The sequence below is a fragment of the Alexandromys fortis genome, unplaced genomic scaffold, assembly GCF_014885135.2.
Source record: "Alexandromys fortis isolate MF-2015 unplaced genomic scaffold, M_Fortis_MF-2015_v1.1 scaffold_0, whole genome shotgun sequence".
NCBI classification, from domain to species: Eukaryota; Metazoa; Chordata; class Mammalia; order Rodentia; family Cricetidae; genus Alexandromys; species Alexandromys fortis.
The window spans coordinates 23,816,964-23,843,956 of NW_026067949.1; the positions used below are offsets into that span (position 1 = coordinate 23,816,964).

General features: G+C 44.3%; 1 protein-coding gene across 1 annotated transcript in view; it reads left to right on the top strand.

Annotated features, from left to right (window-relative positions):
• Limch1 (LIM and calponin homology domains 1) overlaps window positions 1-26,993 on the top strand; it is a 299,518-nt gene that overhangs the window by 97,210 nt on the left and 175,315 nt on the right. Inside the window, exon 2 of the mRNA XM_050149634.1 lies at window positions 20,080-20,150. Coding sequence (XP_050005591.1) covers window positions 20,080-20,150 — 71 coding nt within the window. The remainder of the gene's footprint in view (window positions 1-20,079; window positions 20,151-26,993) is intronic.

The following is a 26,993-nucleotide window of genomic DNA, read 5'->3' on the forward strand; positions in this document are numbered from 1 at the left end:
GACCGGCTCTTTTCTACGGTGCTCCTTCTTCATGGAAAAGTGGGCTCTTGCATCCCTCCAGAATACATAATTGCGCTACCAATCTGTGCCTGTTACTCTGTTGTCTGCCTCCCCCTTTAACCCAGTAATGGATTTCCAAAGCCTTTAAAGTGTTGTTCTTTCTCTGGAATGTCCCATCCATCAGTGCACCCATGTCCTTGTCAAAATGAGAGATGAAGGTGAATCTGAGTGTGGGCTGCCTGCCACGCTCGCAGCCATAGGTGCTCTCCATAGTACCCGGGGCCTGACTGGGACACATTTCCTTAGTTTCAACAGCCCTTTTCAGGATTGTGTAATTGCTACTTCTGTAAAATGTGTAGCTAGTCCTCTCTTTAAAGCACAATTCCAGGAGTTTGGTGCTGGTGTCGAGGTTCTTGAAAAGGAGCTGAAAGGTGGAAGGAAGAATGGCCCATCCTGTGGGCAGCCCATTCATGTCTCCTGCCCACATCAGCTCACTACCCCTTGCTCCCTCTTCTTCTACTGAGCGTCTAACTTGATTTTCCATTTCTCACTCTCAACTGATGGCTTCTCAGAGTAGTCTGTGATCTGTCTTCCCTCGCCCTCGCCCGCATCCTGTGTATCCTTATATATTAAGCTTTCTTGTTGAACTATCCTTGGACCACCAGTCCACAAGTAATGACCCGGATGCTTATTAATTATAAAAGCTTGTCCTTTTAGGACAATATAGGCCTTTCTCCAACTACCTCTTATAACTTACTTAACCCATATATTTTAAATCTACTTTCTGCTACGTGGCTCGGTTACCTCTTCTTAGTACGGCACATCCAACTTGCGCTGAGTCTGCTGGCAAGATCCATGTGTGTAGATTCCTCTTCCCAGTCTCTCTCTCTCTCTCTCTCTCTCTCTCTCTCTCTCTCTCTCTCTCTCTCTCTCTCTCTCTCTTTCTCTCTCTCCCAAAAGTCCCACCTTTTCTCTCCTGCCTAAGTATGTCCTTCTAAATTTGTTCCTCTTGAAGCCTTCTCCATTAATAGATTATACAAGCATGGACCTGTTCTTCAATGTGAAAATACAAAAGTGCTTCTCCTGGTTAATGTCTCACATCAGGTCAGTCTACATGCAAATACTTCAGCCTCTAGTTTCAGAATAAACCTGTGTATCTACTTACTGTCTATTTCCCCTGCAGTCCAAGTTACCATCTTTTCCCCTAGTCAACACTCTGTGTCCTTATTGGTTTTCTCCCTCTGGTATTTCTCTCCTCCTCCCTGAAAGTCAATTCTCCATATATTGGCTAGATTTGGTTTTTAAAAAACTGCTAATCAAGCCATATCCTTCTCTGCTCAAAACTTGCTTCTCAGTGGCTTTGGACCACATAAAAGTCCAGAGTGCATAATGTGACCCAGACAAACCTCATCTGCCTCTCTGACCCCAGTGGCTAGGTATTGATTAGCATTTGCACTGGCTCCATTGCAGCCATCCTGGCCTTTTACTTTTCCAGACAGTCCATGATCATACACGCCTGTGGGCACTGAATTTGCATTTCTCTCCACCCAGAATGTTCTTCCCATATGAGGGAGTGTTGCTTCCTGTATTCACCCAGGTCTCTGCAGGTCATTCCTTAGACAAACTCTTCCAAAATAAAACACCCCAAATAGAAGTCCACTCTAGCACTCTGTGTACTGCTCATGATTGATTCCTAGCTCTCATCCCTACCTCAGGCTCTATATTTTATGTGTCTTAGCTACTAGATATCATGCCTCAGATTCCGGGACCACATCCCTGCTGTCTGGAACAATGCCAGGCATATCATATGTGCAGTAAATAATTGATAAATAAATCAGTCTACTCCAGGGCACAGAGATAAGTATTAACAGTAATTCATATTACCTTTTTAAAAATTAAACTTTTGGCCATGTGCAATTCCAGTAAGCACCTCAGATACATAATTTCATTTTTTTCCTCGGTTGAGGTCAATGCTATGATTCCCCCCTCCCCACCATTTAGCAGGTGAAGACAGGACTGCATCACAGGTATATTTTCCCCAGATCACATAGCTAGTCCTTGGGCTATAAGTTCATGTCTTCTGATTGAGGGACATGTCTGTGTTAGCATTTCATCACTAGGGAAGTTACCTGAGATAAACTTAGGGAGGAAAGAGTTTAGCTTAAGATATGAGGTTTCAGTCCATCGTTGGCCAGCACCAGGGCCCCTCGCCCTGTGGCAAGGCAGAGGCATCACAGCAGAAGAAGAACATGGAGGAGAAAAGCTAGGCATCTCGTTGTAGTTCGAAAGTAGAGGAAGTGAGGAAAGACCCCGGGACAAGACATTCCTTCAGCAGCACCCCCCAAGTGGCCCCGCGCCTGCAACTGGGCTTCATCTTCTAGTTTCACCAACGTTGCCGTAAGTTTATGAATCCTTCGGAGGATTAATACATTGATTAGGTCTGAGTCCTCAAGATCCAATCACTTCCCCAAAGCTCTGCTTCTCGACACTGTGTTGTGCTCAAGCTTCCAACCCAGAATCCTTTTAAGAGTCTCCCAGACTTTAACGGTAGCAATCAAGCCTAAGTCTCCCGATTTTAAGAACTATCTTATTGCATGTGTGAGAGAATGAAAGCTCGGGGAAGGACAGTTGATTTGGTCTGCTAAGAGGCTGGGTGACATGTGCCGTAGGAAAATATTGTATGACTTATATCTTGAGACTTGAATATGAAGTTGGAGATGCATAAAGAGCAAAGACGTTCCTTATGTGACGGATGGCACGAGTGGATGCAGAGGCGCACATCTGTGTGGCGAATTCATAAAAGATGTACGCTCGCACAGCAGATTCCTCAACCGGCGAGGATGTCTAAAAGTTGCAGCTGGGGCTGTGGGCGGTGGGAAACGTTAGGAAAACAACCGAATCAAGGTTGCTTTGCAAACGAGTAGGAGCCAAGATCCCCTGGTGTGGCCAACAGCACAGAAGAGTAGGGGAGGCCAAGGGAGCAGAGTGTGGGGGGGGAGACCCTGGGTTGGAAGGCCTCCTTCAGGAAGAGAGGTGATTCAAACTTCCAGGTGCAAAGGAGGTGCAGAGGCCTGTGAAGACACAGGGGCTCCAACGCTCAAGTTGTGCTTGTCCGAGGGTGCCAGGCTTTCCAAAGCAACCTGTTAACATATAGGCAGAAAAGAATTAAATTCAGAGTTTAGGTTGCTAAGATGAATGAAGTAGGCATTATGTGGGAAACAACAGAAATTGCACAACAGCAATAGATCTTAAATCCTATGAATGAGTGCATATTTCTCCGTCATCTGTTAACTCCATCTTCAGTACTTTTGGGGAGACTCAAACCTCAGTCATTGAATATGCTAGACAACCTTTCTAACAGAAATAACCAAACCAGTACTCAGTTTATGCACATAAATACAGAATTTTATTTACATTTTATGTAATACTTAGAGTTGCATGTAATTAAATATGATTTTATTTATGTACTATTTATTTAGCTGCAGTGCTGGAGATAGAACCCAGCACTTACTGCATTGCCAGGGAAGTGCTTGCTCCTGAACTTCATGCCTAGCACATGCAGTACCTTCTGTGGGTGAGGAGTGCAAGTGTGTGCACCTAAGTGTGCAGGTACACTCACATGTGTATGTGTGGAGACCAGAAGTGGATGTCCACTAGCTCCCTTCAATTTCTCTCCACCTTAATTGTTGAGATACAGATCTCACTGAATATGGAGCCCTGGTTTCATTAGACTGGCAGGCCTGTGAGCTCTAGGGCTCTGTGTGTGTCTGCCCCTGTGCATAGTTATAGATGCACACCAGCATACCCAGCTTTTAGGTGGATGCTGAGGATGCTAACTCAGGTCCTTATGCTGGAGTAGCTAGTGCTTTAATACCCGGGTCGTCTCCCCAGTCCAGTTCTTCCTTAATAAACCCTTGTGTATCATCTACAAGTGCCTACCTGTCCTCTTCACCGTTGTCACTATGCTTACCCCGCATCGTGGGGAGGTGAGGCTCTCCTGCATCCACGGCGCAGCTTTCTTGTAGAAGCTGACTCACCCGCACTGGTTTTTTAATAGATGTTCTAGGATGGTGGAAAATTCTGGGTAGAACAATGCTTGATATTTCAAAGCAAGCACTTGAAAGTCTATTTCTGCCTTGGAGTAATAGGATCTCCAGAGTTCCAGAATTAGTTTTGAATTGGATTGCTGTGTCTGGGAGGCTCTGCTACCCCAGATCCGTACGCTGGTAAGGATAACTGCTCTGGTGACTTTTGCACCTGGCTTTTGATCGGCATCATTTAGAGAATTAGTCGAATACCTAAGAAACACCTTGTGTTTATCCTCATTGAGATTGACCAGAGAGATTGACTTTACCTACCTGTGTCTAGCATCAGTGCTCTGACAGCTGTGTTTTTAAATTACGTTTCAAATGAAAAATCAAATTGTGTGTGTGTGTGTGTGTGTGTGTGTGTGTGTGCGCGCGTGTGCGCATGCATTGTTAGGCAGCCTTGATCTGAGTTTTATGACACGGATTCAGCCATGTGCTTTCATCTCGGGACTGTTCCTTGGCTTATGTGTTCCCTTCCTGCCTCACCTATTGTGTGTGTGTGTGTGTGTATGTGCGCGTGTGCGCATGCATTGTTAGGCAGCCTTGATCTGAGTTTTATGACACGGATTCAGCCATGTGCTTTCATCTCGGGACTGTTCCTTGGCTTATGTGTTCCCTTCCTGCCTCACCTATCACAAATCCTCGTGCTACTTCGCTCTGATGTCTTGCTCTCACTTGCCTGTTGGACGCCTTTGGGCATCTCATTGTTTCTCTCTTTAACTTTACTATGAACTGGTATCTTACATAAGATGTACGCTTTTGGGGGCGGAGAATTCAAGACAGGGTTTCTCTGTGTAGTCCTGGGACTCACTCTCTAGACCAGGCTGGCCCCAAACTCAGAGGTCTGCCTGCCTCTGTCTTGCGAGTGCTGGGGTTAAAGGCGTGTGCCACCGCTGCCCAGCTGGGATGTATGTGTTTCAAGCCTGTTTTTTTTTTTTTTTTTATTGTGCCATAGCATGTGTGGCAGTCAAAGGATAACTTGGCAGGAAGACAGTTCTTTTCCTTTCACCGTGTGGGCCCCAGGGATTGGACTCCGATTATAAGGTGTGTTGGCGAGTGCCTCAATCCATCGCGCTATCGCAGCACCCACAGCGTAGTTTTCAAAAGTCCCTTATGCCTTGAGATTGCTTGCTCAGGGCAGGCAGAGCTGTGGGCACTTGTTGTTGAGTCTACTTTTCAAAACCTTTGCTTTCAGTATCAGCCCTTTGGTTTTAAACGTTGGTGATTACCCTAATCTGTTTTCTGCTTTAATAACAGAATGCCTAGACTGGGAAATACCATGAACTGGAGAAAATATAAAGAACAGAAATTTATTTCCCACTCTTCTAGAGACTTGGTGGTCCAGGTGCACGGTCCTTGTGTCTGGTGGGCCCTCTTGCTGTATGCATCATTACACTACAAACAGGCAATTGAGCATGCAGACATGGAAAGAGCAGGTGAGAGCGTGCAGGGCTCCTAAGAAGCCCACGCTTAGGTAACTAACACACTCATGACAGACGACACTTCTAAGTCTGTTACTTCCTACACATCCCACTCCCAAATAGTCTCAGAATAGTGATTCAGCTTCAGCATGACCTTTGGAGGGGGCATTCAAACTCAGCAATGGCATGTTCCCGTTTAACACAGACAGCGTGTGTGCCCAAAACAGTAGCGGTCCCGCAGCACTTATGGAAGCCTCTTCACCCATCATGCTGTGAGTACATTAGCTGTGCAGGAATCCAGAGGTCCCTGAGCAGATCTGTGGAGCACTGGCCCCAGCCATCCCAGAACTGGCCTCGGGGGTCTGGGGTCCACACACTGAGAAACAATGCTTTTCATGCCGTTGGGAGATCTCATGAACATGTTGTCAGCACTGAGTTGAAAAATTAAACAGCATCCACCAAACTTATTTGGCTATGGATCCTTTTTTTTTTTTTTCCACATCAAATCTCTGTCAGTCCCTTGGAGCCAGGGATCCTGTGAAACAGGCATTGGGAAATGCCTCTGTAAGCAGTTCTTCTCCTAAGCAGGCAGAGAATCAGTGTGAAGGCCAATCGCTATGAAACAAGAATTTAATCTCTCTAAAGCCATGATGGGAAGAGGAGTATTCCCATTGCACTTTCACCCCTGTCCCCGCGGTCTTCAAGAGGAGAGCTCCGTGAATGTCCCTGAGTGTGGATCACCAAGGGCCTGCTGCTAGTGCAGTGGTGGGGGTGGACAGAATAGTTGTGTGTTCTGTGAGCCCTGTGTCCACTCAGGTATTGGGTCTGTTTATTTGCTTGCTTTAGGCTTCTCATTGTGTACCATAGTATATCCAGAGACAGAGAGCAACAGTTTACCAAAGAGGAAAGAAACCCTTCTCCCCCCAGCCCACCACTCTGTGTCATCCAACAGCACGTGGCTGGACTTACTGGTCCTCCTTGCCTGCCTAGCAGTGTAATAAAGCATATAGTTTAGATAGTATACTCCTTTATCTTGGAAGTAGGATGTGTTTGCCCCCCCCTTTTCCCAAACATTCATTTTTTTTTTAAAACAACCTGATTAACTGCCTGCAAATTCTTCAGTTCAAACCCATGTAAGTGCATCCTAGAATTATTTGCTTTGTTGTTTCTCTTATATTGGAGGCAAAAGAAGTGTGATTTTAAACTTAGAAGCATCTAGGTGTTTATATAGTTCTGGGCTTTGTTTTTAGTCATTATCTGGGTAAATTTCTTTAGTGTCGTGGCTTTTTAGAAATTATCAGACAGAACATTACTTACAAGTTAGCGCCTTGTCCTGCAATGTAGAGAACACAGGTGGTGGGTTTATTGTATGATTCTGGGCTCACTCAGCTCATGGGGCTGGGGAGAGAATTGTGCCCAGATTTTTCCTGCTTTGAACTCAGTGCCATCATGCCAAGGTTAAATTGAGCCATGGTGGAAATGTTGTTTATATCATGGGTGTTGACAAATGCTCTACTCTGCAGAGTCCTCCAGCCTCTGTGGAAGCTGGTGTTTAGTGAAACACCATGGGGCCAAAGCTAACTCTCACGCTGGCTTGATTTAAGTTGTACATCCATGTCTGAAATGCTTGGGATAGAACTGCTTCCAAATTTTTTTTTCCAGATTTGGAATATCTACATATACCCGTGGGATATCTTGGGTGTTAGACTCAAGTCTAAACATGAAATTCATGTATGTCTCATGCATACCTACACATAGCTTTAAGTTAATTTTATTCAGCATTTTTAGTGTGCTGACGTTTTGACTATGACCCATCCAATGAGAACAAATGGGAAAGTTTCTCATTGTGCCTTTGGGAACAACAGAAGTTTGGGATTTGGAGTCATTTCAGATGATGGATGCTCAACTGTACAATCAGGTGTCCCTTGGGTCCCTTTATAACTGTAACTAAAAGGCCTTTCAGATCTTTTACCCTTTAATCCTTTGACAAAATTTTACCATCTAGTGAAATGTACCTTGGTGTGTGTAGATGGAGACTTCTGTCCTGCCCAGTCCCACAGCTCTTCAGTCCTAAAGAAACACATAGAGGCTTATATTAATGATAGACTGTTTGACCTATTAGCGCAGGCTCATTATTAGCTATCTCTTACAACTCAAATTAACCCATAATTCTCTTCCATGTTTAGCCACTAGCTTGGTACCATTTATCCGTGAGGCACTCTCATCTTGCTTCCTCTGTGTCTCCCTGCCTTTTCTCTTCACAGAATTTTCCTAGTCTGGTTTCCCTGCCTATAATTCCTGCCTAGCTACTGACCAATCAGCATTTTATTAAAGTAATATGAATGACAAATTTTTACAGTGTACAAGAGAATTATCCCACAGCATGTGTGTGAGCACAAGGTCCTAGTATTTGTCAGTTAGACAAAGACCTCATCAATTAGGTTCATTAAACATGGACTGCTTGTGTCCTCTTTAATTTCACTGGTGTGACATAATACTACCGTGTGGCCAAATAGTTCTTTGTTTCTAGAGATGAGCCTCCGTGACATGGGCATTATTTGGTCATGGAGTTAAGGGGAGCCAATTCAGTAATGGTTCTATATTCACTTGGCTTGGGTGCTCTTTTACTGAGGTGGCTGACACCTCACTGCTGGCTCAGGGAGACTTGGTGGTAGGTGGTGGTTCAGTGGGTTTGAATTACTAACTGCTATTTTTTTTTTTTATCACAAAGCAGCCAGGAGAACAGATTTCCTGCCATAATACATTATTTGCAGGCTTAAAGAAACAGTGAAGTGCTGGGTGGTGGCACACACTTTTAATATTAGCCCTTGGGAGGCAGAGGCAGGCAGATCTTTAAGTTCCAGGCCAGCCTGGAATAGAGACTATTCCAGGACAGCCAGGGCTACACAGAGGAACTTTGTCTTGAAAAACAACAACAGCAGCAGCAGCAGCAACAACAACAACAAAACCATTGAAAGATGACTAGAGAGATATATTTTGTAAACATTAAATGAAGCAGCTTGCCCACCTTCCTTCTTTTCCTCTGTGCTCTCCATTAATGGCTATTTCATTACACATGAATCAAGTTGTGTATAGCTTTATTCAAGATGGATTATTGGATTCCTGTTATGATTTTTTTAAAGGCAGAGATAAAAACCTAGCAACACCTCAAAGCCTTCTGTTATTTCATCACCCTATGGTATTGAGAAATTAATGCTAAATACCCGCATATTTAGTATTTTTCTGAATGTAGGGATTTATTTTGTTACTCCCCACTTTGAGGAAAAGGCAGTGTGTGTGGGAAGTTGACATGGGCAATAGAGAGTCAGGTTTTCATTCACAGCTCATTGGCATAGTCTAATGGCTAGGAGCGTGGGTCAGGAGTCAGACCGCCCTGCCTGTTATCCTCTGCCTCCTGCTAGCCCTAGGAAATTGAGCAAATTATTTAATGGTCTATAGTTCAGTCTCTTCAGCCTGCAGCAGGGATAATGATAACACTTGCCTGGGACCTCTCAATGACCCTTTGAGTACTTTGTGAATATCTAAAGAAAGATCTCTCACCATGAACAGACCCTATGGGTCCCTGCCGCGGTTTAATAAGTGTTAGGGAAACAGGAGAGGTTGCATGGTTAGGCAAAGGTGACTGAAGCTAATGAACATCCTCCGCTGGCAGCCCTTGTCCAGGGTCTCATCTGTATAACCAGCCAGCATGGTTGTGACCACAATGCACGGTGCTAAGGAGCTGGTGAGTTAGCAGAAGATACCATTGCCATCACTGTCATTTCAAAGGCGAGAGGCTGGGGCGGCAGTGGATTCATAAAAGTCTGTGACATGTACAGGGGAATCTTAGAGAAATGAAGAGTTTACCAGAAGCCCATTGGAACTATGGATAGAGAGCCCCATTTCCTTGACTTTGGGCCTTTCTTCCCGAATACTGACTAGGCATAATATGCCATCAAGTGATTCAAACAAAAGAGAAAGTAATAGAATATGAGATTAAGAGTCTCTGTGATCACACCAGCCCACCCGGAGTCAGTCACATTCCAGGTCCTCCCAAACAGTATGATTCCACAAACTAAATAGTACTTCAGATTCTTTGCCCAGCATTCCGCTGTTCGTTTAAAAATACATTGTCCATAGGCATGGGTGGATCACGGCCACTGAGGCAGCAGTTGGTGCCATGGTGCAGTATGGCTCGTCACCCTGTGTCACCTTGGGGCTCTCCCAGCAGGAAGGCCGATAGCAGATTCAGCCCCTTAGGGCAATGAGCCAAAAGAAATCTCTTTTCCTCACAAGGTGTTCTGCCTCATGAATTTCATTATTGTCACATAAACTAATGCACAAATATAGAAAAATCATGTGAACAGATACACAGCCTAGTTAATGGTTGAGTCTGAACAGCCTCGTGATGACTACCCCAAAATAAAAAAATAGAATCCTTGTACCCATAAAGTATCTTCTGCCATCCTTCCCTAAAGTCTCAAAATTGGTCCCCTCATTGTATGGGCATGTGATGTTTATATTGTGTGATGTGTATATGCATGTATATATGTGTGCACTGTGTTAGGCTGGCTGGCTAGTGAGCTCCAGAGAGCCAGCTGTCTTGTTTTTTCAGCACTGAAATGATGGGCATGTACCCCCATGCCTGGCATTTTACATGAGTGCGGGGAAGGAAAGCTGGTCCCTCGTGTTTGCTGTACTTTATCTGCCACACTCTCTCCCCAGCCTCCTTTCTCTTCAGCTGGTCGCTGCTGAGCTGTCCTCTGGCGTCATGTTCCTCTAGCCGGTCCTGGAATAAAAAAGGCTACTTACGTTACTCTGCTTTTATTCTGAGTAATTCACGTGTTTTATTTTCGTTTGGTAATCTAATAAGTTGTTTGGGAGAATTCTAGCAGTTCTCTGGTTTGACTTTGATGCCGTTTTCTGTGCCGAGTACTGGCAATGTCCACCAGCTTTGTGGTTACTTTGGATTCTTAGCTAAAAAATTATTCCATTATTAGACTATCAAATAGTGAAATTGATCAGTTCTTTGGACATCTCTACAATGGCTACAGGACTGTGTGTACTTGGCAGGGCCTCGAGTTTTAGTTCTTTGCCCAATAGCAGGAAGCCAAGGGCTGACCCCTTCTTCCTCTCCATCGTCACTGCTAACATCATGTCAATGGCTGGCAGGGCCAGCTCTGTGTCGTGAGCAAGGGAGTGAGTGGACATAATATGGTGACTGATAGCGAGCTGGCAAATGACTGTCCTTAAACATGAAAACCACCCCTGGAGATGACTGAGAAGGCTCAGGATTGGTTGCTGAATGACCACTTGGTTTGGACTGCTAACGTTCTTTTCAACACTAGAACCCAAATGACATTTATTAGTCAATGTTTTAAAACATACGGAAGGGAGTGGAGGAGGAAAGAGAGGGCGAGGGAGAGAGGAGAGAGAAAGGGAGAGGAAAGGAAGAGTGTGAGGGAGGGAGGAAGAGAGGAAAGGAGGAAAGCATTGTGGAGGGCAGGCTCTAAGAACCCCATGTGCCAGCATTCAGATTGCAGGGGTAGCTGGCATTTTATGCATGTAGTTCAGACACACATATAAGGCACTCAGCATTTTTCAGTGGTTTCAAAAGAAATGACAGGTATCAGCTACCTTTATTCTCTAAATATTGGAGCACATGCCTGAAGAAGAGCATCACCCAGGTAGCCACTATGACTTCTGGAGTGGACAGTGATGACTGCTGTCTCTAGACGGCCAGAATACATTCAGAATACCCCAGTTGTGCCCAGCTGTCACCCATGGGTTTTTTTCCAGTCATTATCTTGCAAGGAGATACACATTGCATTTTGTCATGATGCTTTTAGGTCTCGTATTTATGAATAAGAACTTTTCCTTTTTCTTTTATGGCAAGGCTTTTTATAAAATTTTTTTAAGAAGTCTGATTTTCTTATAAAATGTATATTATTTTTTCATGATTTGTGTGACTGTCCCATTATGATCTCCTTTAGTTCTGTCGGTATGCATGGGGACTCTCTCACTGGCTTCCTAGTCTGATTTCCTGCTCAGCACCCAGCACCCTGACCTCAGCAGAGTTGCATTTTTGCAGATGGAAGCCCCTGACCTTAGGCGCTCTAGCTGTGGATTTCCTTCCTCTTAAATATGAAGCTTGAGATACAAAACCACGAGAGAACCAGCATTTTACCCACTTCATAAACTATCCACCCTAATTTCTGACTCCCACAACCGAGTAACACAGGCTCCTATAAGCACCTGGTGCATTCATTGTACCAGACGCCAGTGAGGGAAGCCTGCTCTCTCAGCTCCTGAGCCTCAAACCTGGATTCTGCACCAGGTCTGCCTGATTCAGTGGCTGGCTGCTTCACTGTGCTGAGAACTGTGTGATAGGTTTGCTAAATTTAGCCCAGGAAGGCGATGTTTATCGAAGGAACAGCACAGTACGAGGGAAAATAACCATGGCTCCATGAGCTCAAACGAGACGACATACTTGGTTCACAGCACCCTCCTGGTCCAGTTCCTGTCTGGACTCGTCTTCCTCTTTACTCGGTCCTTAAGGAGTTCAGCTTTGGTGGAACTCACTGTGTGTGTGTTGTCTGTCTTTCTCTGCAGCTTCTGTCAGCCCTTTCTTAAAGGGAAGGGCAGCTTGAGACTGTGCAAACACAGTCGGCTGAACCCACGTGCACGTGTCTGCACTGACCCATTTTCGGTGTCCAGACCGTGCAGTGGTTAGAGCGGAGGACTGCATGCTCCCAGAGTTCTTTGAAGCGTCAGCTGTATTGTTAATTAGATTTCTTTTTGTAGGCTCTGTCAATCTGTGGCTATAAACAGCACCTTCTGGTTTTCCAATGACATGATGAAAATATAAATGAATCTTGCAGATTGCGTTTTATTATCCTCCGTATTAAGCACTCAGAGCTGGTGCTAGCGGGAATCGTGGTCTAGTGATGTTGATTAAATAACGTCAGGCTTGGGCTTCTGGGCTGTTTTTCCGCCAAGCCAAACGGAATCGATATAAGGAGTTATTATAATTGAGCAAAGTGTAGCAATCTAGCTGGTCAGGGAAGTGTCAGGACTGTGAACAGAGTGTGTTGGGGCCTCCAAGAAAGGGAGGGGGGCTGTCACTTTAGTTTCTGACTTGTCTACAGAACCTTGAATGAGTCCCTTGATTGTAAGATGTTGTTTTTCTCACCTGTCATGTAAAGAGTGTTTTTCTGGAATAGGCTTTGATCTGGTGTGGGGTGGTGGTATGGGTGGGACTTGAGAAAGGTCTCCGGCTGCAGTGTGGGTGTTGACTTGAGGAAGCCCCATAGGTGGACACTGCAGCTGTATTGCTAACAAAATGATGGCAGCTTGCCCCACCATTACTGTGTAGAGACAGAAAAGGCAGGCCTGGAATCTGTTTTGGAAAGACGGCTTGGCTCTTGACTTAATCTCTGTGCCATTGGAGGAAGTGATGCCATTCGCTGATGTGAAGACCAGAGATGGATCAAGTTGGACCGGGGGACAAACATCAAGATTTCGTAATAGCCTCAGATGTGAAATATATATGTTAGGTACCCAAGAGGAGATGCTTAATGAGAGGTTGAACATTTGATTTGGGACTTGAAAAGCCCAGAAACCCGTGTAAAAATGCATGAGTTCCCCTCATACATAAGACATGAAAGACATAAGACTAGCTGGAATTACCTGGGGACTTGATGGAAAGGCATAGGAAGAGAAGAAAGGGGAAGTGAAAGGAGGGGGAAAGGCAGTTCGGTACTCTCCAGCTAATGAGGTAGAAATCCTTAGTACAGTGGAAAGATGTGTTTATTTAATGAGGCAGAAAGAAAACCAGGAGGATGAAGTGGTGGGGAAGCCAGGAAAGGCAATGGCTCTCAGAAGGACGGAGTTGCTGGCTCATGCTGCAGAGCCATCCGTCAAGATCATAGGTGTGGAACATCTCTTAAGTTAGGCGGTAGGGCCAGATGTGTGCATCATCAGAGAGCCATTGGGTACCACTTCTCTTAAGATCAAGGAAGAAAATAACTGCATCAGACTGTAAATAGCAATAGCAGCGATGTGTAGGTGTGCACTGCAGTTGTTTTACCCTGGGCTCACATGTGATGAGATGCATTGAGTTCCTACTCTGGTCGGGCATGGTGCTAAGGGTTTTTGCATGCTTTAATTCATCTTCGGGAAAACCGATGGAATAGGCACCTTTATCATGTCTTCAGAGGGGAAAGTGAGTGTTGGAACGAGCTCATGAACTTGCCCAATGTGATAGAGTTAAAGGTGCCTCAATTATAATTCTTGACTCTAAAGAATTTTCATCAAATTAAATGGAGATAGCTTGCAGTGGTTAAGCTTAGAAAGTGAGTGCTACATAGCATCTGGACCAGGGAGGACAGACAGGGCGGTGTTGAATTGGGGCTTTCTGGAAAGGAGAGAATTCAACATGGTGACCTCAGGGAAATGAAGGAGGCTGTGGATGAAGGCTTAAGGTTGAGATGTGGAATGGAAGGAGAAGATCTTGAATATGGATGGAACCTTTGGGGCTGACAGGAAAAGATAAAGGTAGCTATGATCTCCTGAGGGATAGAGGGGCTGGGATGGTGGTCTTAGAGGAAACTTCCACAAGGGGACGTCTATCACCCCAGCCGGGATGGGAGAATCCATGAGGATGCAATTGGAGCCACAGCAAAATGTATTCTTGAGCAATCTCTTTAGGAATCGCAAATTACAGTAACAAGGAAAAAAGTTTCAAAGACCTTCTGAGGATGACTCTTTTGTTATAGGTTCAAACACAAACCACAATCCTGGTGCTCACTGTGTGGTATTGTTGACACAATATCTTCACCATTAAGGCTGTGTTTACTTTGGTTCTTCACTCCAACCCCTGCACCAACTTCTCCTTCCCTGTCCATTAGGCTCAGCCTTTAGAACTTTAGGGGCTGAGATAAAGACTTTTGTTCAGATAAAGACTTTTGCATTGGTCTTCCGGAGTGACTGTGGTGTCTTGATACACCTCCCTCCTCTGGAGAATTCTGGCTCTTCCTTCAATGCAGCTTTACTGTCTCTCGGAGTTCTTCCCTGATGTCCTTAGGCAGAGCATCCTTAGCTCTCCTGGAGTATTTGGCTGAAATGCCGCATGGAATTATATTTAAGGGTGGGCAAAATTCAAGCTCTGCTGTTGTAATGGCTAATCTTCATCACCAACCTGGCTGAATTTAGAATCACTGAAGAGGGGTGTGTGTGTGTGTGTGTGTGTGTGTGTGTGTGATGTGTGTGTGTGTGATGTGTGTGTGTGTGTGTGTGTGTGCACATTTCTAGAGAGGTTTAACTGAAAAGATAAGGCATGCTCTCCTGTAAATATGAGTAGCACCAGCCCATGGCTGAGATCCCATAAGGAATGAAGAGGGGAAAGGGGGCATCCGTTCATCACTTGCTGTATCCCGGCTGTGGGTACAATATGATCAGCCACCTCATGCTTTTGCCGTGTTTCCCTGCCATGATGGACTATAATCCTCTTAAACCATGAACCAAAATAAAGCCTTCCTTCCTCAAGTTCCTTTCATCAGGTGTTCCATCATAGCAAGGAAGAAAAAAGTATCAAATACAGCGATTGGAGAGTTTTGTGCCCTTGGACAAGTCCGTTAACCCCTTGTTAGTTTTCTTGCCTTTAAATTGGACATGATCATCAGATATTCCGAAGATGCTATGGGGATGGAATAAATATTATGCAGCACATATTTAGACTGAGAGGGGCAAATGGTAGCTGCTCAGTGAGCATCGGCTCTTGCCACCCAGGGTCTTCAGTCATGCAAAGGGTGCCAGTCCCTTCTCTTTGCTCTTGGTCCTCATCTCGTATCTTTCCCAGCAACAACTGTGTTGTTGTGTCACCCCCCCCCCAGATTGTGACTGCCACTGGGAGTGTCTAGATCTTGTCATTTTGATCTCACCCCTTCTGCAGGGTCTAACATGAAGCAGGTGTTCAGGAGATAATAGATTGACTGGTGGCTAATCCCTCCTTAAGTCCATATGACTTATCTTTGTTAACAAAACAGACCCTGCAAACTTTGGTTTGACTTTCTAACAATCTCTAGGGGTTTATTTCTAAGGGAAAAGTGAAAAGTAAGAACAGTTTTATTCTGCTCTATCCTACAATTTCAGCACGAAGTATGCAGAGATGCTGCAGTTGATTAAGTCAGGTAGGAGCAGGAGAGCTGGGGGCATAATGAGTTGCAGCGAAGCCTCTTCATGAGTGAACGAGTGTGGCTTTTATCGTTAACACGGTGTGAGAGAAAATCACAGCCTCTTGAAAAGGACCTGCTATTGCACAACTTAAGGAAAATCTTTATGTCTCTTAAACGTTAAGTGGAAATCTACTTAATCTTCAGGGAGCAGTCTTTTGTCAACAAACAGAATCTCTTCATCAGAAGGCTAGGAGTGAAGACTCACTCCTATAACACTGGAAGGCAGAAGCTGTACCATCTTTTAAAGTTTGAGGCCAGCGTAGGCTACATAGTAAGTTTCTGGCTAGCCAGAGCTATGACAAAATCATATCTCTAAACAAACAAATAAACAAATTGGGGGTGAAGAGATAGCTTATGGTTAAAAGCTCTTGGGTTTTGCTCTTGCAGAGGACCTGGTATGGATTCCTATCACCCACAATGTGGTTCACATGGTGATGTAACCTCTGTAAGTCCTGCTCTAGGGGATCCAACACCCTCTTCTGACTTCTGTAGGCATTAGGCACTCACATGGGTCATGTACATATATGCAGGCAAAACATTCATACACATGCAGTAAATAAATATTTTTTAGAAAACCCAAACCAAAACAACATATCAAAGATCCTTTCTTCTTATCATTATACTAAAAATTGTGAACATTTATTGAAAATGCTCTTTAGATCTGTAGTTTGTTTGTGGTTTCTTTTCAGAAATCGACAGACAATTCATGAAAATGTTTCTGAACTACTGTTTGCATACATGGTAATGATCAGGCTGAAAGACCAATTCTTGGCAGCCTTGGGCTGTTCATTGCAATTATATAATAACAATGGTAGCAAAGCAATTAACAGACTGTAGGCTATGATGTACGGCGTGTTACATTATAAACACATCGTAAAAATGGAGCTGTGTGGTTTTCTCTTTGAGTCTGGCTTCTCCATATTTCAGAATCCGAATGATTCAGAACAGAGCCAGAGGCCTAGATAAATTCAGAATTACCTTTGAGCTCCATGGAAAGGAAATCGGATACAGATGAGCTTCCTCCATAATTGCTTACACTGAGCCATGTGAAGACACATGGTGGTGGCCTTGGCTTCTGCTTTTTAAAAAATAAAAAATATGGAGGCAGAGAAAAAACTTTTCTTGGAAAACCAGGTTTTGATAAATGAGTTATTTGGTGACGTTTACTCTGCATGGTCTCCAACAAATATTGTGGTCAGAAATTAAAGTGGATTGGCCCTGAGCATAAAGCAGGGAGGATTTGATACAAGGGCTTTCTGAAGGATATAGCCAGGGAATAGCAGATGGTTTACTGCCATCCTCAGAATTTCTGAGGACTCCCTTGAATGAAGAGATGTGTTGAGGCTTACCCTTGATAAGATAGTGCTGGTTGGTAGTTTTTGGCCATGTATTCTAGCATTTTAATGTCTTGTCATCTGCACCCACTACATGCGTGGTGTGGTGTGGTGTGTGTGTGTGTGTGTGTGTGTGTGTGTGTGTGTGTGTGTGTGTGACACCATTAGGGAACTGTAGGGGCTTGGCTTCTACCCTGATACCTGAGGTTCATAGTCATTGGTGGGAGCAATGAGAGGTATAGTGGTTTGATCTCTAAACCTTAGAGATTATGAGCTGCCTGCTCAAGACTAGATGGGAGGCCAGGTAGAAGCCATTGGACCAGCTTCTGAACTCTCTATCAGGTGTGTTTAATCCATGACCTGTGGACCATGAGTGGCCTAGGATAGCTATATTAGTGACCCAGCACAAAATCATACCATATAATCGGAGGTGTTATATTGTGACTTTTCTTTTCATAAACTTGATTGTGAAGTTGTTTATAGTCGACAGCACCATGCTACAGTGTCGAAAGACTGGACACGTCTGGTGGATGGAGGATGACAGTGATTTGGAGAAAGGTAGCCAATGGGAAGTAAATGGGTGGGTCTAAAGGGAAAATAAAGAGTTGTTAATGGGTGTGACGGATGTGGAAGGAAGGGTTTGGTGTGGCTTTGTCAGTCAGAGCTGGACAGCGGTGAGGACGGAGTTTTGGTGGCTGAGGAGGAGTGGGGGTAGGAAATGAGTAGAGTGTTCGTCACCATCCTGGAACTCCTCCCTGATGGACTCTGAATTCTCCTGAGCCTGGGCTTTCCTCACAGTTGCCCTGTAACCTTTGGTCTCACCTCAGGCACACACGTGTGTGTGAGAGCAGATACACACACATGCAAGGTCTTACTGCGTAGTCCTGGCCAACCTGGAACTCACTATATAGAACCAGACTGACCTTGAACTCTAGAGAGCCACTTGCCTCTGCCTCCCAAGTCCTAGAATTAAAGGTGTGTGCCGCCACACTCAGGATCTCTTAAGGGCTTGGCTGACCTTCCCACCCTGAGTTTGTGTCTTTGGAAAGTGGTCATGGAATGGTGACAGGCTAGTGCCTAGTAAGACCCCTCAGTCAGCTGGGATCCAGGTAGAGGTTGGAAGGGTCTGAGCTATGACACGTAGTTCCCTACAAATGGACCTTTGGTAGTGGAAGTTAATCTTAATAATGATGACGGGCACCTTCATGAAGGGAAGTTAATTAGAAGTCTTTATAGTCAGAATACAAAATGAGAGCCATTGTAAGCATCTCAGAAAGACACTTGTTTAAACTGTCTGGACGAGTTTGTTCTGAATTGGATTGTTTCTTCTCTAACTATTAAGTACCACTTAGCAGTGAGCTTTCGTGCCCTGCTGTTTTCTTTATGGGAGGGCTGTTTCTTTCCCTATTGCCTGACTTGTGCTTGCATCAAGGATTTTATCAGCACAACCTAAGTTGCTTAATTTATTGGTACAAATTTATTTATAATAGTTCATTGTTGTGCTTTTAATATTTTTATGCTCTGCAGTGATGCCATTTGTCATTTCTGAATCTGGTAACGCCTATCTTTTTCTTTTGCCTGTCTATGTCCTCTGGTCTGCTTCAGTGTTTCTATCCAATTTTTGTTAAGCTACCCTTAGTTTAAGAATATTTGGGGAGATCCCACAGATATTTTGCTGTTAAGTTAGAATTTAATTCTTTTTTGTCAGAACACACACTTTAGATAAATGCTTTTAAGTGTATTGAGAATTGTTGTATGACCTAGAATTTGGGCTGCTTTGGTAAATGTTGGAGGATGGAATTTTCTAGAAATAACAGACCAGTTGGGTCCATAGTGTTATTCATGTGTTCTATATTATTATTAATTTTCTGTTTGTGTATTTTATTAAAGAGAAATATTTACATCTCTGACTCTACTTATGATCTCTCCCTCTTTGTCATCCTAACTGCTTTGCTTTGTGTATTTTAAAGGTTTTTTTTAAATACATAGTGAGATACAATGATGTTCAAGATTATAATGTCTTTGTCAGGGAACTAACTAACCCTGTATTATGAAAGAGCTTTCTCCATCCATGCTCTTACTCTCTGTTCTGAGATTTCTTTCTCTGATGCTTGCATACTGGCCCAGCTTTCTTGTGACTCGGGTTATGCATGTCTTCCCATTTAAACAGTGCATTTGTGGGTAGCTCAGGGTTGACTCAACTTCTGAATGGGCCTGACAGTCTCTGTGCTTTAATGGGGGCTCTGGGACCACTCTCACTTACTGTCACTATTGACATGATTGGTACGGAGCCTCCATCCTTTCTGTCTTGTCTGCCTCTTCCTTTCCTTTCCCTCCCTCTTTTCCTCCTTCTCTCTTTCCTCTTTTCATTGTTGGACTATTTTTATGGCTCCATTTTCTTCTTTCTTACGGCTTATCAGACATGACTTCTATTTTTGTGTATTGGAGGTTTCCTTAGGGCCTGTTACAGACATGTCTACCTGGTATATTTCAGGTCGGGCATTTGGAGCATGAACCAACGAGACACTGAGTACCCTATGCCCTAGCAGATGATTGCTGACAGTCAGTGACGCCGTGACTGTCCTGTGTTGTCATTTCTGCACGTTGGCTTTAATCTCTAACTATGGCATTAGTCTCCTAAGTGAGGGCTCTGCGGACCCTCCTTCCCGGACCACCAGTGTGTTAGTGTATAGGGTCTTTGTCCTTCCTATTTGTTGTTGTTGTTTATTTTTATGTAGAGAGAGCATAGACCCCCCCTCCCCATGGAAGAGAGATACTGTGACCTTGACTTCCTGTTGTTGAACCCCCAAAATAACAGTATTACCAGGAGGAACAGACATGTCATCATCTAAGTTTATCTCACTCGATCCACGCAAAGCCACAGTTTCCCATTCTTAGAATGTCATGGTTTTTCAGGGCTTTTGAGTTTTTTTTTTAAGTATTGGACTTCCTGGTTATAAAAGAAAAACTTATGCTTTTGTTTTCTTTTCTTCTTTTCCAGCAAGTCACTGGCCGAAGTTTTGGCGATAAAGACTTCCGGACAGGGCTAGAAAATGGGATCCTTCTTTGCGAGTAAGTAGCACTTGCATTCCCTTGATTATTCTAGGAATGCCCTTGGTATTATTGTTTCTCTGTAAAATTTCCAGTGGAAGATTTTTTCTTTTTATTTATTTACTTTTTTTTTTTTTAAAGATAGGGCCTCATGTCTCATCTTGTAAATCTGGCTGGCTTAACACTCACCATATAGACCAGGATGCCCCTTGTACTCACAGAAACCTGCCTGACCCTGATTCCTGAATCTGGTCTCCAGTCTTTCTTATTTTTGACTCAGTTATAGTTTGAGTCTGTGTGCTTTAGGAGAAACCACTGGAATAGGCAGGGGACATGCATGGAGAGAGAGTCTCCATATACAAAGGGCGTGGTGGGAACCATAGTTTTAAATTAGATGGAGAAACAAAACCCACGGGTAGGCTGCAGTTCCCAGTAATTTCAGCCCCAGTAGTTGTAAGGATGTGGGGCTGACTGAGCTACAAGGGGACACAGTGTTTCTGGACACTCAAGGCATCTTAACAGCAGGCCAGGATATGTTCTCACTAGCCCTACTGTGTGCAGGGCTTGGGTACATTGAACTTGCGTTGTTGATAGAGTTCCAGAATAGATAGTCATGGCAGTGTCTGCTGTATTTTGGAGCAAGGCTCTGTCATAGAGCAGTTCTGTGAGGATAGAGTTAGGAGCTTTCTAGAAAGTGTCTTTAGTCATAAAATAATCCAGAGTATTAATATTTACAGATGTATATGAGCTTAAACTTTTAACCAGGACTTCAAATTTTGAATGTATTCAATAGACTATAATTTTGGCACTGGTTTCTATTTTAGTGAAGGGTAGTGGACGTTGTGAAGTCTTATATCAGCTTGACACAAGCTAGAGTTACCTGAAAGGAAGGAGCCTCCATTGAGAAAATGCCTTCATAAGATCCAGCTGCAAGGCAGTTTTTAAATTAGTGATAGAAGTGAAAGGGCCCAGTTCACTGTGGGTGGGGCCGTCCCTGGGCTGTCCGTCTGGGTTCTATAAGAAATCAGATTGATCAAGCCGTGGGGAGCAAGTCAGTAAGCAGCACTCCTCCGTGGCCTCTGCATCAGCTCCTGCCTCCAGGTTCCTACTCTATTTGAGTTCCTGCCCGAAACTCCTTCTGTGGTGAACAGTGATGTGAAAGTGTGTGCCAGAAAAACCCTTTCCTCCCCAGCTTGCTTTTGGTCATGGTGTTTCATCATAGCAATGGCAACCCTAAGACAGAACTGAAACCTGCACACTGTTCCTAAATGTGCAACCTGAGGGTTGGATGGAGATGTGCAAGCCCGTTCTACACCCCCACCAAGATATAACATAGAAACTTTCCCCTTAGTATTTCCCACCGAATTCCAGCTCCCTGGTGACTGCCCTGTCCCAAGCTCCCCTTCACCACAGCATGCTTTGAACTCTTCTTGAGCATTAGGTAAATGGAATCGCATATGGCGGGCTCTTATTTTGATGACTTTCAGAATATTGTTTGATGAGTTGAAATTTATGGGGATTGTAGAGTGAAAAATGAAATGTTCAAGTTCTTTCTTTCTTTGGGTCATTTAACCTCTTCCGGTCTCATTTTTCTCTAAATGGCAACACACATTTACCGCCCCACTGCATAGGCTCTTGAGGGACTCATCCTGTGGACAAGGCATTTTAACGGACTGCATAGTTCTTTATAAACACATTTATTTTGTAGACTTTTTTTCTACATAGTTTATGTCACATTTTCTTCTGCTTCTCCACTGCCCTTTGTTCAAGGAACAATTGGGGTCCCCAGATTGCTGTTTTGGTTCCCCTCTTCCTCTGAGGGGTCCTCTTCTTAGACCTTCCTTTCCCCAGCTCCTCTCCTCCATGTCTGTATCTAAACCGGAGCTCATCTGTAGGTGAACAGCCATTAGTTCAGCATCTCCCAGAGCTGAGCTGAGTAGACAGGCTCAGAGCCACCCTTCTGGGACAACACTTGCAGCTTGCTTGGAGCTGCTCATACTTTCTGTTGAAGTGGGTCTGTATTTTTGTCAACTTAACATACGCTAGAGTTATTTGAGCAGAGAAAACCTCAGCTGAGAAAATGCCCCCATCAGATTTTACCTGTAGGCAAACCTATAGGGCGTTTTCTTGATTGATGATTGACATGGAAGGGCCCAGATCACTGGACATGGTACCACCCTGAGCAGGTCGTTCTGGATGCTGAAAGAAAGCATGCTGAACAAGCCGTGGTCAGTAGTCCAGTAAGCAGCACTCTTCTGTGGCTTCTGCTTTAGCGCTTGCCTCTGGGTTCTTGCCTTGAGTTCCTGCCCTGACTTCCTCATTTATGGAGTATGACCTGGGAATAATTGTAAGATGAATAAACCAGAAGATTACAGAACTTTTGGGGCCTAGCTGGAGGAAGTGGGGCACAGCGGGGGGTACCCCTGACTTATCCTAGCGCCACTTCTTGTCCCTTCTCTGCTTCCAGATCTACCCAGTTGTGAGCAAGTAGCCTCACACTCTTCCCATGCCAGTGAGACCTAGCTTTGCCACCAGACCTTCCCTGAGATGCTGGACTGTGCCCTCAAACAATGGAGTCAAAATAAACCCCTTTCCTTAAGTGATTTCTTGTTAAAGAAAGTAAATAATACAGATTTGAAGTAGATGATATTGTCTATAAAAATTATTTAGGACTTTTGAACTTTGTGTTATTCAAATTCAGTTGGGAGCTTCTATCAGTGTTACGACCTTAGTTAGAAAATAAACTCGCATTTTCCCAAATTAGATCAATGCTCAGTAGTAGCTGCAGCTGTATAAAGACTTCCATGATCTTTGTGTGCCAAAAATGCCCTGGGTTGTTCATGAGTCTAAAGAAAAGTCTCTGTTGGTTCTCTCTGAGAAGTAAGGCACTTCCCTATAAGGATCCTGGCTGCAAATTAACCCATGGGTTCAAAAGTACCATCACTAAACCCATTTTACAGAAGGAATAGCCAAGGCACGGAAGAGGAGCAAATAGCTTTGGAAGCCCACGCAGAAAGAAATACTTCAGTTGAGGAACTTGGATTTAACAGCTTTGCTCCTTAAAACTGTTTGTGGAACTAAGGCTTTAGGGGAGAGAGAGGAGGGAGGCTGAGAGGCTGATGGGAGAAAGGCTAGAGGGTTGACGGAGGGGCAGTCCAGAGTTGACTGCTGGCTCTCAGCTGGGCAGAGAATGAACAAACTGGATGGCGCGATGGTCTTAGGAAAACAGAAGCATGAAGGGCCATCTGGTGGTCCTGATGGGACCAAAAGGCAGGACCATAGACTATAGAGCAGGGAGAGCTGGAAGAACAGGGGTCTGTGGTCAGCAGATGATGTCAATCAGGTGGAGATGAATGAGAAGGATGGCCCGGAACCAAAGATGAGAGTCAGCAGAGAGCAAAGATGGACACCTCCAGGCGGCATGTAAGATAATGAAAGACCCCCGCCCCAGCCACATTGTATAGGGAAAGTCCTCCTCGGGGGTCTTTCAATGAGAAGTGAGTAGCATCAGAATCCCCTCCCCCAGCTCTCTCTGCCTTCACATGGCTTTGTGCTGTAACCCTGTAGAGGGACCCTCGTGTATATAGGTGTGTATAGTTTACGTGTAGGACTAGCAAGTATAGAGTGAGCACATTCTTTTAGTTCCAATACATGTGTTTTTCTCTCAGCAGCTCACCTTCCTCTGTTGTTTTCGCACTTTTGTTGTATGTCGTGGAGGTGCAATGCCGAAATGTCCTGAGCCCCTTGCTGAGAGTTTCATAAGAGGTCTGGGACCAAAGTGTGACAAAGCTCCAAGTGTCACGTGTACGTGATAAGTGTCACACTATCAGAAATAGGAACCAAGTGCCACACCGTTTTCTTGAGGATGTATGGGTCCATGAAGAAGCCGCTCCTGGGATGGAATGGTGACTACGGCTGTCCAGACTGCCTTGAAATCACTCTGGAAGGGGAAGTTTCTGCCTTCCTGTTCTACCATGACTTTGTCATTTAGACAGACATCCAAAGAATTTCACATAGATACCAGACTGGCAAATTATGGTCCTCTGCTTATTTTTGTACCGGACACCTTGTTCGGAATAGTCTTTATGTATTAAAATGCCTTTTTAGAGGAACTGGATGAGCCCCCAAAGGACTATGAGATTGACTTTAGATATAAATCGCTTATTCTTATAAAGCGAGGTGATTGAGTTTGATCAATGCAGGATATTATTTTGGTAAATCAAATATTTTTTTTAAACCGAAGAATCACTCAGGAATTTCTTTCAACTTTTCCCTTCAACTTTTTGTTTTGAACAATTTCAAATGTGTATAAAACTTATAATAATATACAGACACCTGTATATCATGCACCCAGGAATACTGATTACTCTCCTTTTGCTATATTTATGTTATTTATTTGCATACATCCCTCTTTTTGCACTAAGCATTTGAGAGTGAGATACAGATATCATGAAACTCAGTTCCTAAATTCTCGAATGTGCATCATCTAAGTCCAAGGATATTCTCCTGTAAGACATTCAGCCACACCCCAAAGCCGTGTGAGAAAGCACAGTGAGACATTCAGGGTGACTCTGCTTGGCACTCCACCACTAGCTGTCCCTATTATTGTCAGTGGAACTAGGCCAAAAGCCAATTATGGTGATGACGTGGTCAGCGCCCCCCCCCCCCGTGTCACCGCACACCCGTCCGCGCTCTCCCAAGGGCTGCCAGCTCGCAGCAGGGTGAAGGAATTTGCGTTTTACTTCCTAACTTCTCTTGTCTGGTTGGTGAGCAAAAACTGGGCAAGACATATTGAGCCCCTTTCAAACCCGATCATCTGTGAATAATGAACTTTGGCTGGCAGGGCTTGGGAACTAGAATGCTTATTTCGCAAACAAAAACCCTGACCACTGTACTGATGTCACCTCCTCCTGCTTCTCCAGTTTGCAGTGGCTTCTTCCTCGGGCAGCCTGGGTAGAGCTCTCCAGGCAGACCCAGTGGGTTTCTCTCTGTGGCTTCTAAGTACCATTTTAAATCTCACTCTAATATTGTCACAGAACGCCATCTCTGTTGTGTATCTACATATGTTGCTTACACTAGACCCCCAGCTTCTTGAGAACACTTTTAATATATCCGTGTGTTTTCATCACTGGGCACTGGCTTGGCATGTAACATCTGCTCCAAATACTTGTTGAAACTGAGACCCAGTAGTAAAACCTATGCCTAGGGCATCAGGACCACCCTTGTCTCTCTTCCCACAATGTTATTCTCTCTCTGTCTCTGTCTCTGTCTCTGTCTCTGTCTCTCTCTCACACACACACACGTACACACATACATAAATTTAATACAAAGAACATATCACTGAATACCAGGGCAGTGAAGGCTGGGGCATCTGTTCTCTTTAAGTATGAGATTGTCCACTGGGACCCTGATTTTTCTAGATGGTAAGGAGCCGCATGGATGAGTCTTATTTTGCCAACACGTTCCCATGGAATGCCATGAGTACATGAGTCTACAGATAAGAGACCAATAAAGAAAGCTGCAGTGGGTTTTTGTCTCTGTTCTTATGCTGCCAAAATAATTTTCTGAAGATAAGAAATCAGCTGGTCCACTCTTGTTTATGCTGTCCCTGATAAATGAGCTGCTTGCTCTGAGAAGGAGGGCTTGTCTTGGATTCCTGTCATGATTTCAGCATGAGATGTGGTATGCACAGATATGACTGGCCCTCTATGGCAGATGGGAGTTGACGGTACAGCTCTATTCGGAGGACTTCTTGTCATGAGGGGGACTTGTGGTGTGCTGTCCTTGCAGAGCAGAGCACAGCCCAGCACATCACAGCCCACCCCAGCCCAGCAACAAGTTAGGCACCAAGGGGTATAAGCAGGAACGTGAAGCATCATTTTCAAAGACTTCATAATGTGCTTCTAGAGTGATCTCTCTCTCTCTCTCTCTCTCTCTCTCTCTCTCTCTCTCTCTCTCTCTATCTCACACACACACACACACACACAATGTAGTGAAGTTAGAGTAGAAATTGGTGTCTCAATAAATGTAGACATGAACAAGATTTGATCTCCAGGGTTTAATAAAGGGGTAAAAGGGGGATATCATTGTGATTTGGTGAACAGTTATGAAGGAGATAATTTATCAGTTGGGTTTCATTTCACATAGGCCAAGGGAAGCACTCATTTTTATAGGAGAACTATTTTTAGTTTTATTTTGTGTTTTTTTTTATTCTTCTTTCTCAATGTTTTCACAATGCTTCTGGTCACAAATAGTAGACAATTCTCCAACACCAGCCAGGTGTCCTGTAACATCTTATTCTTAAAAATTACTTTTAGTTTCTTTTTTTTTTTTTTTAAATTTTATGTGTATGATTGTTTGGCCTGCATGCACCACACGTGTGCCTTTTGGAAGTCAGAAGAAGGCATCGGATCTACTGGAACTGAAGTTACAGATAGTTGTGAGCCACCATGTGAGTGCTGGGAACTGAACTTACATCCTCTACAAGAGCGATAAAGCCTCTTTATCACTAAGTCATCTCTCCAGCCGCCTCTTAGTCTTGACACTAACTGGAGTCAGTGCATATTCTACAAGGTAAGGGCTCTATGCCACAAGACCATACCCTCATCAGCCCCATGGGTTAGCCAGGGCAGCTGTCTCACTCAGCTACAGATTGGAGGAGCCTGGGATCTCCTTCCTTGGGTTTTATCAGTTGCTAAACTGACTTTTCAGGAATGAGACCAATGCTTGGGTACATATACTAGTTTATCAGAAGGGTTACTAAGGAGAAACTGTGATGAAGAGATGGCTTTGGGTAAGGTATGAGGCAACAGACATGGGGCTGCAGAGCCCTCCCCGGGGGGCGGGTCACACTAGCATCTGACA